At 38.4% G+C, this 15,233-nt stretch overlaps 3 protein-coding genes across 3 annotated transcripts; 2 read left to right on the top strand and 1 right to left on the bottom strand.

Annotated features, from left to right (window-relative positions):
• The first annotated feature begins 3,069 nt into the window (after positions 1-3,069).
• LOC139198322 (F-box protein AFR-like) lies at positions 3,070-4,769 on the top strand. The gene has a single exon (XM_070826845.1). It carries the CDS (start codon positions 3,399-3,401, stop codon positions 4,680-4,682), a length of 1,284 nt encoding a protein of 427 aa, XP_070682946.1. The 5' UTR covers positions 3,070-3,398; the 3' UTR covers positions 4,683-4,769.
• Positions 4,770-5,865: 1,096 nt separating this feature from the next.
• On the top strand, positions 5,866-6,689 carry LOC139198321 (uncharacterized). The gene has a single exon (XM_070826844.1). It carries the CDS (start codon positions 6,371-6,373, stop codon positions 6,569-6,571), a length of 201 nt encoding a protein of 66 aa, XP_070682945.1. The 5' UTR covers positions 5,866-6,370; the 3' UTR covers positions 6,572-6,689.
• A 484-nt stretch (positions 6,690-7,173) lies between these two features.
• On the bottom strand, positions 7,174-8,385 carry LOC139198320 (uncharacterized). The gene is made up of 2 exons (XM_070826843.1): positions 8,015-8,385; positions 7,174-7,448 (listed from the first exon to the last, which is right to left on the bottom strand). Exons 1-2 carry the CDS (start codon positions 8,360-8,362, stop codon positions 7,266-7,268), a joined length of 531 nt encoding a protein of 176 aa, XP_070682944.1. The 5' UTR covers positions 8,363-8,385; the 3' UTR covers positions 7,174-7,265.
• Between the last annotated feature and the right edge of the window lie 6,848 nt (positions 8,386-15,233).

The raw sequence follows: 15,233 nt of genomic DNA, 5'->3' as shown, positions 1-15,233 counted from the left end.
GTGACATTTCAGACTAATAATTTAACGTTATTTTAAAAGTTATAAGATGGATATTAGTTTAACTTAGAGGGGTAAGTGCGAATAAATTTCAACTTTAAAATTCAATGTTAGTTATAATTCTCAAATTAATTTTCATATTCTATTCAAATCACATTCAAAACTATCCTCCACATATGCAATTAAGCAAAGAAATAAAATGTGCACATTGGATGTAGGATCTAATGAGGCAAAATTCAACACTAAGAAAATCCTCGAGCTCTCAAGTAAGGACAAACACTAAAGGAAATGATTACACAAAGACTTCAAAACTCATCAACTAGACACATATACTAGTAGGCAATTTTATCTCCACACTTTGCTACTCGATCTCTCTTCAGCATTCAAGTAGAAGTGGCATGACACTAACACCATTGTCAATCACCTTTTTCTTGAACTTTGCAAGATATTAACGAGATCATGCATAAATGTATGAAATGAAATGATTTTTTGAAAATTGACCAATTACGAGTTTCACAAGGCAAATTTTCATAACCAATGTCTAATTAATGGCTAGTTTAGTATTGTTGTTAACTAAGATCTTGAACCGGCTCGACCAGGTCCGAGTCCTCTGCTTTAAAAGAACTCCCTCTGGGACCAAATTCCCGACCTCAAATCCCTCTCCTTAAACGACAACAACTTCTTCAGTGTTTTCCCCTCTTCCATTTTTGACCTCCACCACCTCAAACGTATTTGTTTATTTGGAGGATCTGGAAGGAGGAGAGGGATGATCGTTAATGCAGTGGTGGTGACGGTGTTGCGCCGGAGTGGGGGGAGAATGAGAGTACGAGAGGTCCTTCCAGATTGAGTGCTAAGGACAAAGTCTGTCATTTTGTGGACTTTAGAAAGTTTCATTAAAGATGCCCTGTTGCTCCGCATGCTTTGGAAAAAATCTAGTTTTTCAAAGCAGCAATTAGCTACTTTTGCTTTTATGCTGTTAATAACTGCTTTTTTTTTTTTTTTCAAAGCACGGTCTCAAACCAGTACTAAAGCGCATGAAAAAAAAACAGTGATCAAACACTAAAAATTTCTCTTTAGAAACACTTGGCAATAACACTGATTTTTCTGGATCGAAAATAGTTCTTTGTGCACTTGAAGCTGCTTGCAAACGTGTGCTCTCAAATGATTGCATGCAGTAAAAGCAACCAAAACCAAACTCTGATTCACGCGGCAATAAAGATGAAAAATACATATAAAGCCACTTTACCCTTGGGCATGCGGGCACTTGAATTTCCTCTCTTTTTAATGTATTGCTGCTAGTGTTCTATCTCATACGGCAACAACCTAATTGCGTATGCGACATCATCAACATAAAATGAATAAACTTATTTGGAAGTGTTTTTAAAATGATTGAAAGCGATTTTAATGAAGAAAAAAAATTTCGATTCCAAAAGCAACAGTTATGTGCTTTTTGCAAGAAACACTTTAAGTGTTTTTTCAAGATTCACTTGCATTTTAACTAAGAATTGGTTTAAAAAATAATTATATCAAAAAAGTTTTCAGTTATTTTAAAAACACTTTCAGATGAGTTGTATCTAAGCAGGAAAGGATAGGCGGCGCCGTTATTCACGTGTTTTGTAGAAGCAAAATCACTTCTTGCATCTCGAAAGACCGGAAAGTTTATTGTGTTATTAAATTATGATTCGACCTTTTATATAAGTGATCAATAACATTGATTGAAATTACAAGTTACAAGAGTGTGATAAGAGAACATTTTTCATAAGATACGTGTACGCTAAGCAAAATTATCACAACATTAGGGTATCTAATCAAACCATAAAGAGGAGGCCCTACAACAATTACTATAGCCACACTCATTAAAGTAATGGGATTATTAGTCTCTCCATCAACTTCATCTTCCCACCTATATATACATACCCCACAAAAATTGATTTTTTATTTATTTTATAAAGTAGTGCTATTCACATTCTCTTTTTATCTCTTACATATTTTTGTTATTTTTTGTTAGTTTATCTTTTTCAGCTTATTAGATCTGACAATCATAAAAAAATAAATGTGTATGAAATATAAAATTAAATGTGTAGATAACACTACTTTTTTTATATTCCAATCAATCATCATGCAGCACCACTATGCATCTTAATTGGATCTATCTTAACCAAAATCTAAAATATCGATATTATGCCGATATTTCCATCGAAATTTTCGTGTTTTTGGACTACCGATATTTCCGATATCATCGATATTTTAGACCTTGATAGGAACTCTATGTGGTACTAAATCACTCATGTATCTTACCATGCAATGTATAAAGTGTAAAATATTGTACTAATTCATTATATATAAATGATTATGGTGTGTTTAAACTTCTTTAATTAATTACTACATATTTTCTACACTCACAATGTTTGCCAGCTCGCTATATAATTAACTTAAATCAGTTAAATCTATCATGCAATGCATTTCATTCCAATGTTTTGTGATAAACTAATAGATAATTGACTAAATAAACATCCTGCAAAGTTTCAATAAAAATTTCCAAGTTTTTCTTATAATTTTCGTGGTTTTTATTCAATTTTTATTGATATCGATAATATCCCGATATTTCCATCGAAATTTCCGTATTTTTAGACTACCGATATTTTCGATATCATCAACATTTTAGACCTTGATCTTAACCCAACTCCATTCTTACCCTCCCCAAAACCAAAACAAGTCTTTATACATCCACTTCCCCATTTCTTTATTCTTTAAATCCCTCCAAAATTCCATTATTTTCAAAAACCAACCACTTCCCCTCTATTCTTTCCAAATCTTGTTATCTTGTTTGTCAATTTATCGTATATCGATGTGGTCAATTTTCATTAGGTTCTATTTATATTCTATTTTAAATTTTAAATTTAAAATGATTTCTAACCGTACGATATACGATGAACGAACAAAATTGATTGATCCTTGAATCCCCACAAAGAGGATCCTTGTTCATTCTTTCCGGCTTTAGAATCCCATTTGGTCACTGGATTTATCCTTTTTCGGATTAAAAATCATTTTGATCATTCTATTTACACCCGGTTCCACTCAAACTTTTGATTCGTTTCTCATTTCTTTAATCCCGCAGAAGTCTCCGTCTTTCGGATCTGCCAGTGTGTGTGTTCTCAAGTTTTGTGGCGTCACTTTTTGCCTTATATTCCGGTTTCTAGATGCACACCCACAAAACTACAAATGCCACCCAATCACAAACCCAAAATTCTTCAACCAAATTTAATCCCCATTTAATTAAGACACCCTTTTGACCACCCACTATTTCTTCCACAAAAGTAAAATCTTTGCTTCGTCATCACACTCCTGAATTTGATCTCCATGATCTCTCTTTCCTCACTATAAATACTCATATATAGAATATGCTCTGCAACTACAATCCTTCAGCTAGACCAAGTGTCGAACACCTTGCAAACTCACTTTTCGATCCATGCATTCTTCAAGAAACTCAAAATTTTCGATCATTTCTTCATCTGGGTAGTTTTATTTTACGTGTTTGTATTCGAATGTCGAAAATGGCGGCTCCGAGATCATCATCTGGATCAAACCCAGGTTCTGATCAGTGTTCTAACCAAGAAATCAGCATGAACAAATCTGAGCCGTTGATTCCCGGATTGCCGGACGAGGTTGCCGAGCTCTGCCTGCTCTATCTTCCCTATCCGTACCAAGCTTTGGTGCGTTCGGTTTCTGCTTCATGGAACAGAGCCATTACAGGCCCTAGCTTTGTTCTTTGCAAGAAGTCTTTGTCTTTGCCTTTGCCTTATCTTTTCGTTTTGGCCTTCAACAAATCAACGGCCAGGATCCAGTGGCAAGCGCTGGACCCACGATCTGGCCGTTGGTTTGTTTTGCCTCCCATGCCGTGTCCCAAGGCCGCTTGCCCGCCGGGGTTTGCTTGTGCTTCCCTGCCACGTGAGGGGACGCTCGTTGTAGCGGGCGGCGTGCGGTCGGACACAGAATGTTCTATGGAAACAACCTTTGTGTATCGAACATCTACAAATCAATGGTTGACAGCCGCTCCAATGCGGACCCCACGGTCATTTTTCGACGCTGGAAATATCAACGGAAAGATCTTGGCCGTCGGAGGCGGCAAGGATCACTATGGCAGCTCGATCACGGCCGTGGACTGTTACGACCCTAAAAAAGACACGTGGGAGGCATATGCCCCTCTGCCTGGTGGACTGGCCAAGTATGATTCCAATGTGGTGGGCAACAAGATGTACGTGACCGAGGGGTGGACGTGGCCGTTTATGTACTCGCCACGTGGCGTGGTCTACGACCCTGACGATAACACGTGGCAAGAGATGAGGCCGGGAATGAGGGACGGGTGGACGGGCGTGAGCGTGGTCGTGGGTGGCAGGCTGTTGGTGATATCGGAGTACGGGGATTGTCCGATGAAGGCGTACGACCCTGATAAGGACACGTGGCGGTACGTGGGTGGGGACAGGTTCCCATGTGAGGCACTGAGACGCCCCTTCGCTGCGAGCGGGGTGGAAGGGAACATATATGTGGTGGCATGCGGGTTGAATGTGGGCGTAGGAAGGCTGTCCGAGTGTGAAGCAGAGCTAAAAGTTGAGTGGCAGCTCCTGCCAGCTCCAAGTGCTTTTAGGGGTTTTTCTCCTTCTAGTTGTCAAGTGCTTTTTGCCTAAATTATTGAGTTGTTCAATTATATCTGCTTTTGGCTTTGTTAGGCAATTTCTCAATTAAACTTGTGGGCAAATCCAACTTTTCTAAAATTGTTTGGTTAGAATATTGTTCTACAGCTAGGCCTAATATTTGCTTTGCTCTTCCACATAGACATGGAAGCACTTTCGTAGCTTTGTTTTAACACTTTCATTGACCCAAATTACTATAATCTAACCAATTATTAACTTAGTAACCCTCTTGGTGGGCTATGAAATCAGTCATATCTTATCCAAATCTTTGTACAATATTTTTCCTTGGTTCGAGATTAAAGTTTTTGGACCGATGCCGTACTTTTTAGTAAAGAAAGAAAAAAGTAATGGACGGTCATTTTTTTCGACAAAGATAAATTTTTTGACTACAATCAACTAAGGAAAATGACTTGTGGTTTATCGTTTTAACCCAAACCGAGGCTTTTTGTTTGAATTTTCTTTCTCCAATTTGCTGGTTTGAATTTGATGCTAAGCTGATTATTCAATCATGTTGTTATTGAATCTGATGCTAAGCTGATTATTCAAATGATCAGAAAGGAAGTGACGGTCGACTGTAATTTGGATTGTGTTCTTGGCGATATTGAGATTCTAGCGCAAAAGTTGACGTCGGTGACGTTCGCGTTTGTGCCTAGGGAGAGCAATCATGCTGCTCACTTGGTGGCTAAGCACGTGTTCAAGGAAGGTCGAGACATTACCTGAGATTGTATTGGCCCAGAGTTTTTGTTTAATGCACTTGCTAAAGATGTAAACCTTTTGATTCGTCTTTAATTTATTCTATCCTTTGACAAAAAAAAAAAAAGATGAAAAGTTGAATCAACTAATAATTTGGTTAGTTGCTGTGTTTTGAGCGGTTTCAGATTGTCCCAGGCGCTTTGAGAGCTGCAACATCTTTTTCATGCTTTTAATTATTGGGTGGAAAATTTACAGCAATCCAATTAAAGCCAAAAATCTTTAAAAAGATTGTGAAGGACCCACTTGAATTGATTCATAGTTGACAAGCATCATGCTGTTTTGAAAAAGCAGTGTGACCACAATATCCCGTCGCTTTATGTGCACAAGAATATTAAATTAGTGGGATCGACGAAGGTGATGAAGGTATATGAATCTGTTTCTCTAAAAATCATACATTCCTTTGACGTAACAAAGGGACCCTAATGGGACGAGTGCTACAATCAGTCGAGTTTAGCCATGCGCGACCAATTCTAGCATTTTCTGATGCTTTATTTTCTTTTTCGCTCATGTCAGAAAAGGGAAGTCACAATTGTTGACACGCATTGAGGAAAATAAGGGATGCAGAAGAAGGAAAGAATCAACTCATATATATCTAGATAGATAGATATAACATAAAGTTCTTATCGTATGTAAATTGTTCGTAACCTCTGGGGTTTGGAATCTTCTAGATACGCGGTTTTTGCATAACCATTTGGACCTGCATTCCAAGCTTCCAGATTAAGCTACGTTTTCCAGGAAAGTTCCCTATCTCTCTGTATAAATAGGAATTGCCTTGCACCTCGCATGCCAGCAAACAACAGTTTCAGTTTCCGACCACTGCGAACAAATCACGAAGCAGAAACCCAAGATAGGAAAGAAAGGAAGGCAGACAGGCAGAGGAGCAAGCGAAGCCGGAAGCCTTGAGGTTAAAGGAAGAAGGATATTCCATAATGTGTTTGGTGTTCGTGTGTGATGAAGAAGAGAGGGTGCTATCAAGGCAACCGGCACCGGGGGCATGCCCTTACTGTGGAGGAATGGTGCAAGCCATGGATGTTGAGAGCAACTGGAGGTTTTGCTTCCTTCCGCTGTATTGGAGGACCAAGCGCAAGTTCTACTGCAGCTTGTGCACTAGAAAATTGGTCGTGCAATGATAAACTCACATGATATGTAGAGAGATTGCAGTTTGAGATTTTGTATATATAACAAAATATATAGTGTGACATTTTATTGTTACTGAAACAACAAAATGACAGACTCTGTTTACATATACATGCTTCGTTCTTGTGTTCTTTCTAAATTTCCGAACTGAATTGAACCGCCCCTCTAGATTTTACCTCTTAACCAATTAAGAATGGTATGTGTCTTAGTTATCTACAACCCCAGTTTCATGGTTTCTCTTCCGGACATTCCTTCCAACTAAAACCGGCAGAGAGAAGTCTGTCTAAAGTCTTCAAATCGTTGAATCTTATGGACCAAAGAGGATATCCAAGCTCATAAGGGAGAAATCTGTTCTTCCTAAGTTCATTCCTCTAAAGTTTCAAATTGCTAAATCATAAGGGCAAACACGAAACAGAGTCCCATGGTATAGCCCTGCATTAGGATTATATCGAAATGCATAGGCCAAATTTACTTTCTTTGTATAAAACAAAAATCTTGGGTACTTCTTGCGCTAAATAACACAAAGGAACACTGTGACATGCTAATCAACTGTATTCCAACACATTTAACATAAAGGGGAAGCAAAACCGAAAAGGATTAAGATCCAATTCATAAACGAACACATTATGCTTGAAAGTCGTATACAAATCAATTCATGGCTGTGCACTAATGAGGATGACAATAACATCACTTACAGAGTTTCAACTTTTTAAAATATGCGGATACCACGGATTTCGGGTATGGCTTTGTTGCGAGACAAGTTGGGAAGTTTTCGGGTTGTTCAATCCAGAGCTTGTGTGCTATGCCACCTGCTTTGAGCTTCTCTGACAAATTCACTATCTGGGGTTCTCCCTTCACCTCAAGGGTAACCTGCAAAAGTTCACAAGGACATTGTAATCAAATTTTCAACAATCAGTACCAAGTAAAAACAACAGTAAATAAGTAAATTCTCAAAACCCAGTTAACTGATTCACAAGAAAACTCCCAGTAAAACTAACAACACAAATTTGGCAGAAATCTCAGTGACCCAATTGAACGAACATTAACTTTAAACTATGCAACCTCATATTATCTACAGTTTCCTACATATTTAACTCTGTAAAGACTGTAACTTTATGCTGTAGCACAAAGAATTTCATACATTTTGTGGGCCCAAGTGGACAAAATTCATGGTATAGGCTTAAAACCCTTCTAAAAAATGAAGACATGTAACATTAACCTCAAAGTTCGAACCCCTTCTGCTTAGTTTATATTAGATTAGAATACGGCTTCGAGCTAGTTTAGATTAAATTAGAATATCGCTTTGATAAAATAACAATCAGAACTACTAAGAATCACACCTTCATTCCACATTCGTAACCAAAACCCAGAAATCTAAAACTGTTAAGCCCTACAAAACTCCAATTTTTTTCAAAAATTCAAGCTTTTGGATTTACCTTATGCATAGAATCGATGTTTTCTGGGCTGCAGTACTGGAGGGTGATGGGATCGTCTTTGTGGGACCAAATGGCGGATACGGAGGCATGGCAGCCCTGTGTGACCACGCTGCCCGTCGGCCACGTGTCGATTATGTCTCGCCGGAGCACGACGTACTGAACCAGGACGTCCGTGGTGTCGGATTTTGGGATGTCCGGATTGGCCTCGGCGGCTGGTTGACTCATCGAATTTCGGATGAGTCGAATCGGGGCGGGGGCCGCGTTGGATGGAGGTTTGGCCCCAAATCTGATTCGAGGGACTGAAAGTGAAAGTGAGGTGGGACGAAGTGGCGCGAGTATACACGCCATGATATAATTACACGTTGGAGCATCCTTCCACACTGTCCTACTTTATGCAATTTTTTTTATTTTTTTATTTTTTTTAAATTACCAATTAAATTTCTTTTTTCTAAAATTTAAATTAAGGCTTTTTTTCCCTCTTTTTTTCCAGAATTGCTATTGACACCAGTGGCGGATCCACAGTGGGGTCGTCGGGGTCGCACGACCCCTTGGAAACCATGGAAACAACCTTGAAGCTCCCATATGCGACCTCTTGGAGCTGGGGTCGTCGGGGTCGGAGGCACGCCAACTGTTCGACAAAAGCCCTGAACGAAAACTGGGCAGGAAGAGGAAGAAGAAGCAGCCCACTCAAATGAGCTTGGTTGTGTGCTTGGTTGCATGCCTGTTTTTGTCAAGTGAATGATATTTATACATGCTACTTTTTATAACTCTATCCAGTTTAATTGGTCTTTCTGATAAAGAAATGATAGGGGTTGGAGGAGTGCTATATGAGAACAAGAACATTAAGAAGATACGGAAATTAATTTGAAACATCAAGCTGTCAGGGAAAGCAAAAATTTGGATACGCCAGTAACAAGACAATAAAAGAGGAAGTTTAAGTGAAACTTACTTGCATGAATCCACATAAACGAATTATGATGTGATTTATGCCAGAATCTTGGGTCAGTCCCTATACTTTATTATTGTTCCATGCACAAATTAATTCGACACTGCACCAAACGCCCGACTAATGGAGTTAGTACTATCCGACGACTATTTATCTTATCCGACTGAAATAGTCAATACAGTCCGAAGTACCAAACGAGGCTAAAAAAAAATTTCGCGTTGCGCGCGCTATGACCCCATAAACATTTTTTCCTGGATCCGCCACTGATTGACACTGAAATTTTTTAGAACAAAGTGAGAAATATATGACGACATTTAGTGCTAATAGCAGTTCCAAGGGCAAAGCGAAGTTACTAGCTCTATAAAATGAGAAAATCTTCGGTTAAACTACATGAATCACATGGATGGTCTAGTTAATATCACAAAAATATGAACCTCTTGTGCTAATTATATTTGGCCTCACTCAATCTCACGTTAATCTCATCCCTGTGAGAGAGTTGTGGTATGTCACACCCTGCTAAAGATTCACCGCTACAAGATTGGGTTGGGATATAAATTGTAACAGTCCGTACCTGGAAGTTATGGTTTTATAATTTTAATACATGAAATTACGGAAATACCCTAGGGGCAAAGTGTGATTTTTCGAGGACGTATGTGATTCTCGTATATTTTGTCATGTTTCTTGACATATTTGGATAGAGCTCGATCTTATGGACGTGAAGGTACGAGTAGAAGTGAATTTGGAGTTACGGTTAAAGTTTTGTTGAGTTACAAACCCGAAAGTATTTGGAACACATCACTATTTTAATTATCTTACACTATATTTTATTAGTATTACGAAAATGATTTTTTATGATATATGTGGGTGTAGCTGGTGAAATAGGAGGGGGAGAAAAAGGGATTGGGCAGAGCTGCCCAATCGGAGGACAGAAGTGGAAAAGGCTGCTGCCCTATCAGGAAGAAGAAAGGAGGGAAACTGACCAATAGGAGGGGAAAAGAGGGAGGAAGAAGAGGAGGAAATTGGGCCGACCCGTATAACCGTCGGACCCGACCCGGATCTTTCTATTTCTGGCGATTTTCTACCATTTTTTCGACAATCTAAACCACCTAACCACCTGGGAAACAATCTAGGACCCTCCCTCTACCTATTCCACCCCAAATTTGAGAGAATTTAGCCTTGAAATAGTATACACCCTTATGGGGGGGTGCGCAGTTCGTGGTGGCGATCCACCCAAATTCAAATGTAATTTTGATCACCACACCACCACTAGGCTTCTCTCCACCCCAAGATCAAAGGCCAAGCTATGTTTGAGGCGTTGGAGTGAATTTGGAGGTCGAATCAAATCACACCCAAAACAAGGGTTTCCGGCGGTTCGTGGCCAGTTTGAGGTGTTTTTCGGCCAAATTGACCTTGGCCGCAAGAATAAAGGTTGCTCTACTTTTTGAGATCTTCATTTCTGTAATTTTTGAGAATTTTTAGAAATAATTGAATTTTCCGGCGAGCCGGGGCTGCCGACTGCCACCCGCAGCAGCTGGTGCGGCGGCACATGGCCAAGGAGCCGACATTGTGTTTTATGCGAATTTCGTTAATCTAATTATACTTTTGAGACTTAACTGTTGTGGTTTGAACATTGATACGATTGTAGTATATGTTGGATTAAATGAAGATATTTGGATTTGGGTTGAATTTTAGAAATACGAACTACGAATGGTTTGATCCTTGTTTAGGCACGCAGGCAGTCTAACGAGATGTTAGATGCAATCATACAATAAGTGAAATTAAATAATTGAGACAAAAGCCTTGTTTGGGGAATTGAACAAGGTGAAGGACATTGGTGAAAAGTGTGATATTTAACCTTATGTTTTAGTGGTTAAATGTTGGTCATAAATCAATTTGTGAGGAATCGAGGAATTGAAGTGAAAAATAGTAAGTAATGACAGTTAATTAAACTAGTGTTTAGTTGGTCTTATTCCCGAAAGTAATAGTTCGAAGTGGGGCGTTACAGCTTATACGTTTTATGCCAACAAGGTGAAGGACATTGGTGGAAAGTGTGATATTTAACCTTATGTTTTAGTGGTTAAATGTTGGTCATAAATCAATTTGTGAGGAATCGAGGAATTGAAGTGAAAAATAGTAAGTAATGACAGTTAATTAAACTAGTGTTTAGTTTGTCTTATTCCCGAAAGTAATAGTTCGAAGTGGGGCGTTACAGCTTATATGTTTTATGCCATATTATATATACATACATATATATATATATATGTATAGATATTTGGAAATACTATGACATGGTTGAATTTCAGATTTCATTATGGCATATCCATATGTATATTACTTATGCATAATTATTGTGAATGCATTGAAATGCAAAGGTGAACGCATGACGCACAGGTAAGTTCAGGTGAGTTCATGGTATTAGTTGAAATGATTGAGTTATGGCATGACTACATTTATGTTTTAAGCAACTCCGACACCGTCGTACAAGTTGCCTATGAGTCGTTCATGCCAAGTTAGATGCATTGAGAGCTCATAAACCTACACCCCGGTGTTAGTGCTCCCGCCTATGGTTAGGGCACAGTCCTTCACGTGATGTTCACCTCCCGCACCATACGCTCACCTTGGATCCAAGTAAGGTACATAGTCTTGTCGTACAGACCACTATAAGTGGTTCCAACTCACAGGTGATCCATGATTATATGCACAGCCTTCACTTGATCATAGCACTTGAGCGTACTTATTTACACCCAGCCTGTCGTATAGACCACTAGAAGTGGTTCTGACTCATGTGCAGAGATATTTGATAAGCTATAGGTGAGCCGTACAGGCCACAAGAGGTAGATTCGGCTGACATGTTACTCTTCATGGATTTATTTCAACTAGTGTACTTATTTCATTATGTTGAGATATTAAGCATAGCATACATATGGATGTTACTATTCCGAGCATGGTTTTGTTATAGATATGTGTTCGATTTTCTGGGAACTTATATAGGTTTTATGACGAGGGGTTATTACTTTTGATAAGTGAATGATTTATGAAAATCTTTGTTTTCGCCCACTCACATTTTCTATTTTGCACCCCTCCAGGTTCTAGTAGCAAAATTTCTGTATCGACGAGGATTCATAGCACTCCCCAGTACAGGTGGCTTCTTATGTTGGTATAATCATTATCCTACCTTACTGTACCTTACTTATGCTCTGTATCACGTGTGAATGGGTTCATGCCCGCTTACCAGCGCACTCTGGTATTTAGGCACTCTTAGGTTCAAATTTATTCATATTTTCATCATCATCACACTTTATGGTTTCGTCATCTTTTTAGTGTCGGCCAACACAACTCGATTCGAAGTCCTAATGGACATTCCAGGTCGGGGTGTGTCATAAATGGGAAAAAGAAATCCAATGTATGAGATTGGTTTTTGATATCATGCATGAATAATGAGCAAATATTTAGGGTGCATTTTTGCTCATAAACTTTAAGTGGTGGTAACACTTACTATCTTATACATCATTGTTAGAATGATCATTGATATTCTCTTTACCAATATAAAAAGAAGAGAAATGCTAAGGGAACTTTCTCAAAAGTGTGACTTTACATGGGTTCTCAGCCACCTCATGCTTTTGGCACAAAATTTTATAATGTTAACATAGATATTAACGTTAAACTGTGAGACGATCAAAAGCTCATAAAGAGTCCCATTTTTAGATGATCCCTTAGCATTCCTCGAAAAAGAAAGGTTGATAATAATAGGCCTATAAAAAGTGCTTAGACTTGATGGACATACTATAGTCCATTAGATCGACCCTATATTTCAATCAGGATAGGAACAATGCTAAGGTGCAAACAGAGCTTTGTAGACAGTACGTGTAGACGAAATGGGGTTCGTATGATTAAATTTAAGCGGTTGAAAACGAATCCATCATAAATGACTTAGTGTCAAACTGGGTTGAGAAAGGCCCATAAGTTAATGAAAACGGTACCTGCGAGAATTTAAAAAATAGGGAATTAAACTTTCCCCCTCCCTCCCATGAAAACAACAGTTCAAATCAGAAGCAACAATTGAAACCAGAAAAATTTCTTCTCCTCTTAAAAATCTCCTTCTAACCTCGTAATCGTGTTCATTCAAAAACTTTGGTAGCATTAAAAAAAAATTTCATTTTGAAATCCAGTCAGAGTATTGGTGTGGTTGTTGTCTCCGGGCTCAATGCAGTTCGACATTCAGCCATATTTGGTTTGAGGGTTAGCAATTGTTTACACGGGAAAAATCCGGTGGTTCCTTGATTGGAGTAGGTTCAGAGTGGTTGTTTCTGCAAAACTTGACAACAAACTTGATTCCGAATACTAAATTTGAAATTTGGTGAGTTTGGAAATTTGGAACCCCAGAAAATAATTTTATGTATGTAAAATTGTATATATTTTTTAGGGTTTATGGTTAATTATGCAACTGGGTTGATGAAATTAGTTGATGTGAAAGTTATCGAAAAATTTAGTGAGATGTAAGTTTATGAACTGTGGTTGACAGGTTGTGTGCAAGATATATGTGCTTCAATATGTTTGGTTGAATATATATTGTTCACTTGGGAATGATTTTTGTCAAAGAGTCTTTGTTAATTTTATGAATTAATTTTTTATTTCTTAACTCATGAAAGTAAGTTCATAGTAGATGTATAGCTATGATAATTTGTTTACAAGATGTGTCAAGTAAATGCATAGATATGATAATTTGTTGACAGGTTGTGTCAAGGATAAACATTGTTGTATTTGGTTGTTATTAGGGTATATGTTGTTCAATTTGGTTGTGATGAATGGTTGTATTGTTCTGTGTATAGGAGATGGAAAATCAGAGGGTTGAACTCGCAACAAAACATGAAGAATCTTATAGAGGAAGGGTTAACAACCTTTCTCAAGCTAGTCATGTCCTAGAAGTGTTGCGTCACAAGTTTAATGATGCACATCTTTCTGAATTTAGGGCCTCACACTTTGGACACTTAGAGAGTGTGTGCATGAATTGTCGATTTGTAGAGAGGCAAATCAAGAGGTGAAGGACATAGACAGACTCACATATTTAATAGGCTGAGGTCACCAGGTTCACGAAGAAGGACTTTTGCCTCATTAAGGGGCTTTGTTGTGATGAACCCTATGATGTAAAGGTTGAGCCTTCCAACATTAGGCTATTGATTAAGTATTTTCCTCAGAAGTTTGGTTTTCTTGGAGAGAGTAGCAAGGGTAAGGGTAGAGATAAAGGTAAAGGTAAGGTTGTGAAGAGGAAAGGTAGAGTGAAGACTGGCCCCAAGAAAGCTACAAAAAAGGTTTCAATGACATATGCCGAGCTTAAAACGGCGTTTAAACAATGCGAGGATGAGGATGCTGCATTGAAGATGGGGTTGGTTTACTTTGCCGATGGTGTGTTGATAAGGGCAAAGAGTACTGTGAGTATGAACCTAGAGTACTTGGACCTTGTACATGACATGGATAGGTTCAACACTTATTCTTGGGGTGTGATATTGTTCGAATAGCTACAAGACAACCTTTATTTTACTACTGCTAGGAGAGGGAGAGGAATAGGGGATGGTGATGCAAAATGACATGAGGAGGATGAAGAGGAATAAGCGAAGGGAAGTAAGCGGGGGCAGAGATCTGGATGGGGCTGCAAAGGGTTTAGTTATGCCTTTCAGTTATAACTTATTGGTTTGATTGAGTACTAATAAGGGTCTAATTGTTGTGATTGTGATGAGCACTAATTTAGTGTACGTGCATGTGTGGGCATACTAAAAAATTGCTCAACTGGAGAAGCCACTACGCTATTGCAAGATGATTGATCCGGTAGCCATCCCAAGAATTCTTCGGTGGTTGACAGTGAATAAGCAACCGATCCATGAACAGGTCCAAATGTACATAACTAAGAGCCGATAGATATGCTCTTATTTCAAAAGTTATGAACTTATGAAGTATTATGGAGCTATTTTAATATCTGTTCGAAGTCTAATGAACGTTTACGAGTGTTTATGAATACATGTTTTGAGAAATGTACATAACTGAGAGTAAAGATGTATGACCTTATTTGAAAAGTTATTAACTTATGAGGACTTGTGAAGATATTTGAATATCTGTTTGAAGAATGATGAACTATTTTGTATATTTATGAAAGCTTGTTTAGAGAAATGTAATTTTGATGACTGGTGAAAAATGGCAGACCGTGGAGATTCAGGATATAGTGCCCAGTGAAGCGAAGAAGAACTCATGATATTGGACATGGGGCGATGATGCTAATGT

This window comes from Malus domestica, chromosome 08 (genome assembly GCF_042453785.1).
Source record: "Malus domestica chromosome 08, GDT2T_hap1".
NCBI lineage: Eukaryota > Viridiplantae > Streptophyta > Magnoliopsida > Rosales > Rosaceae > Malus > Malus domestica.
Note: the sequence above shows the minus strand (reverse complement) of the source record. Positions and strands in the feature narration are given on the sequence as shown.

Coding starts and splice junctions, on each gene's coding strand:
- LOC139198322 (XM_070826845.1), top strand. CDS start 3,399: ATGCTCTGCAACTACAATCCTTCAGCTAGACCAAGTGTCGAACACCTT.
- LOC139198321 (XM_070826844.1), top strand. CDS start 6,371: ATGTGTTTGGTGTTCGTGTGTGATGAAGAAGAGAGGGTGCTATCAAGG.
- LOC139198320 (XM_070826843.1), bottom strand. CDS start 8,362: ATGGCGTGTATACTCGCGCCACTTCGTCCCACCTCACTTTCACTTTCA. Junction 7,449..8,014: donor ACATCGATTCTATGCATAAG/GTAAATCCAAAA, acceptor GAACTTTTGCAG/GTTACCCTTGAGGTGAAGGG.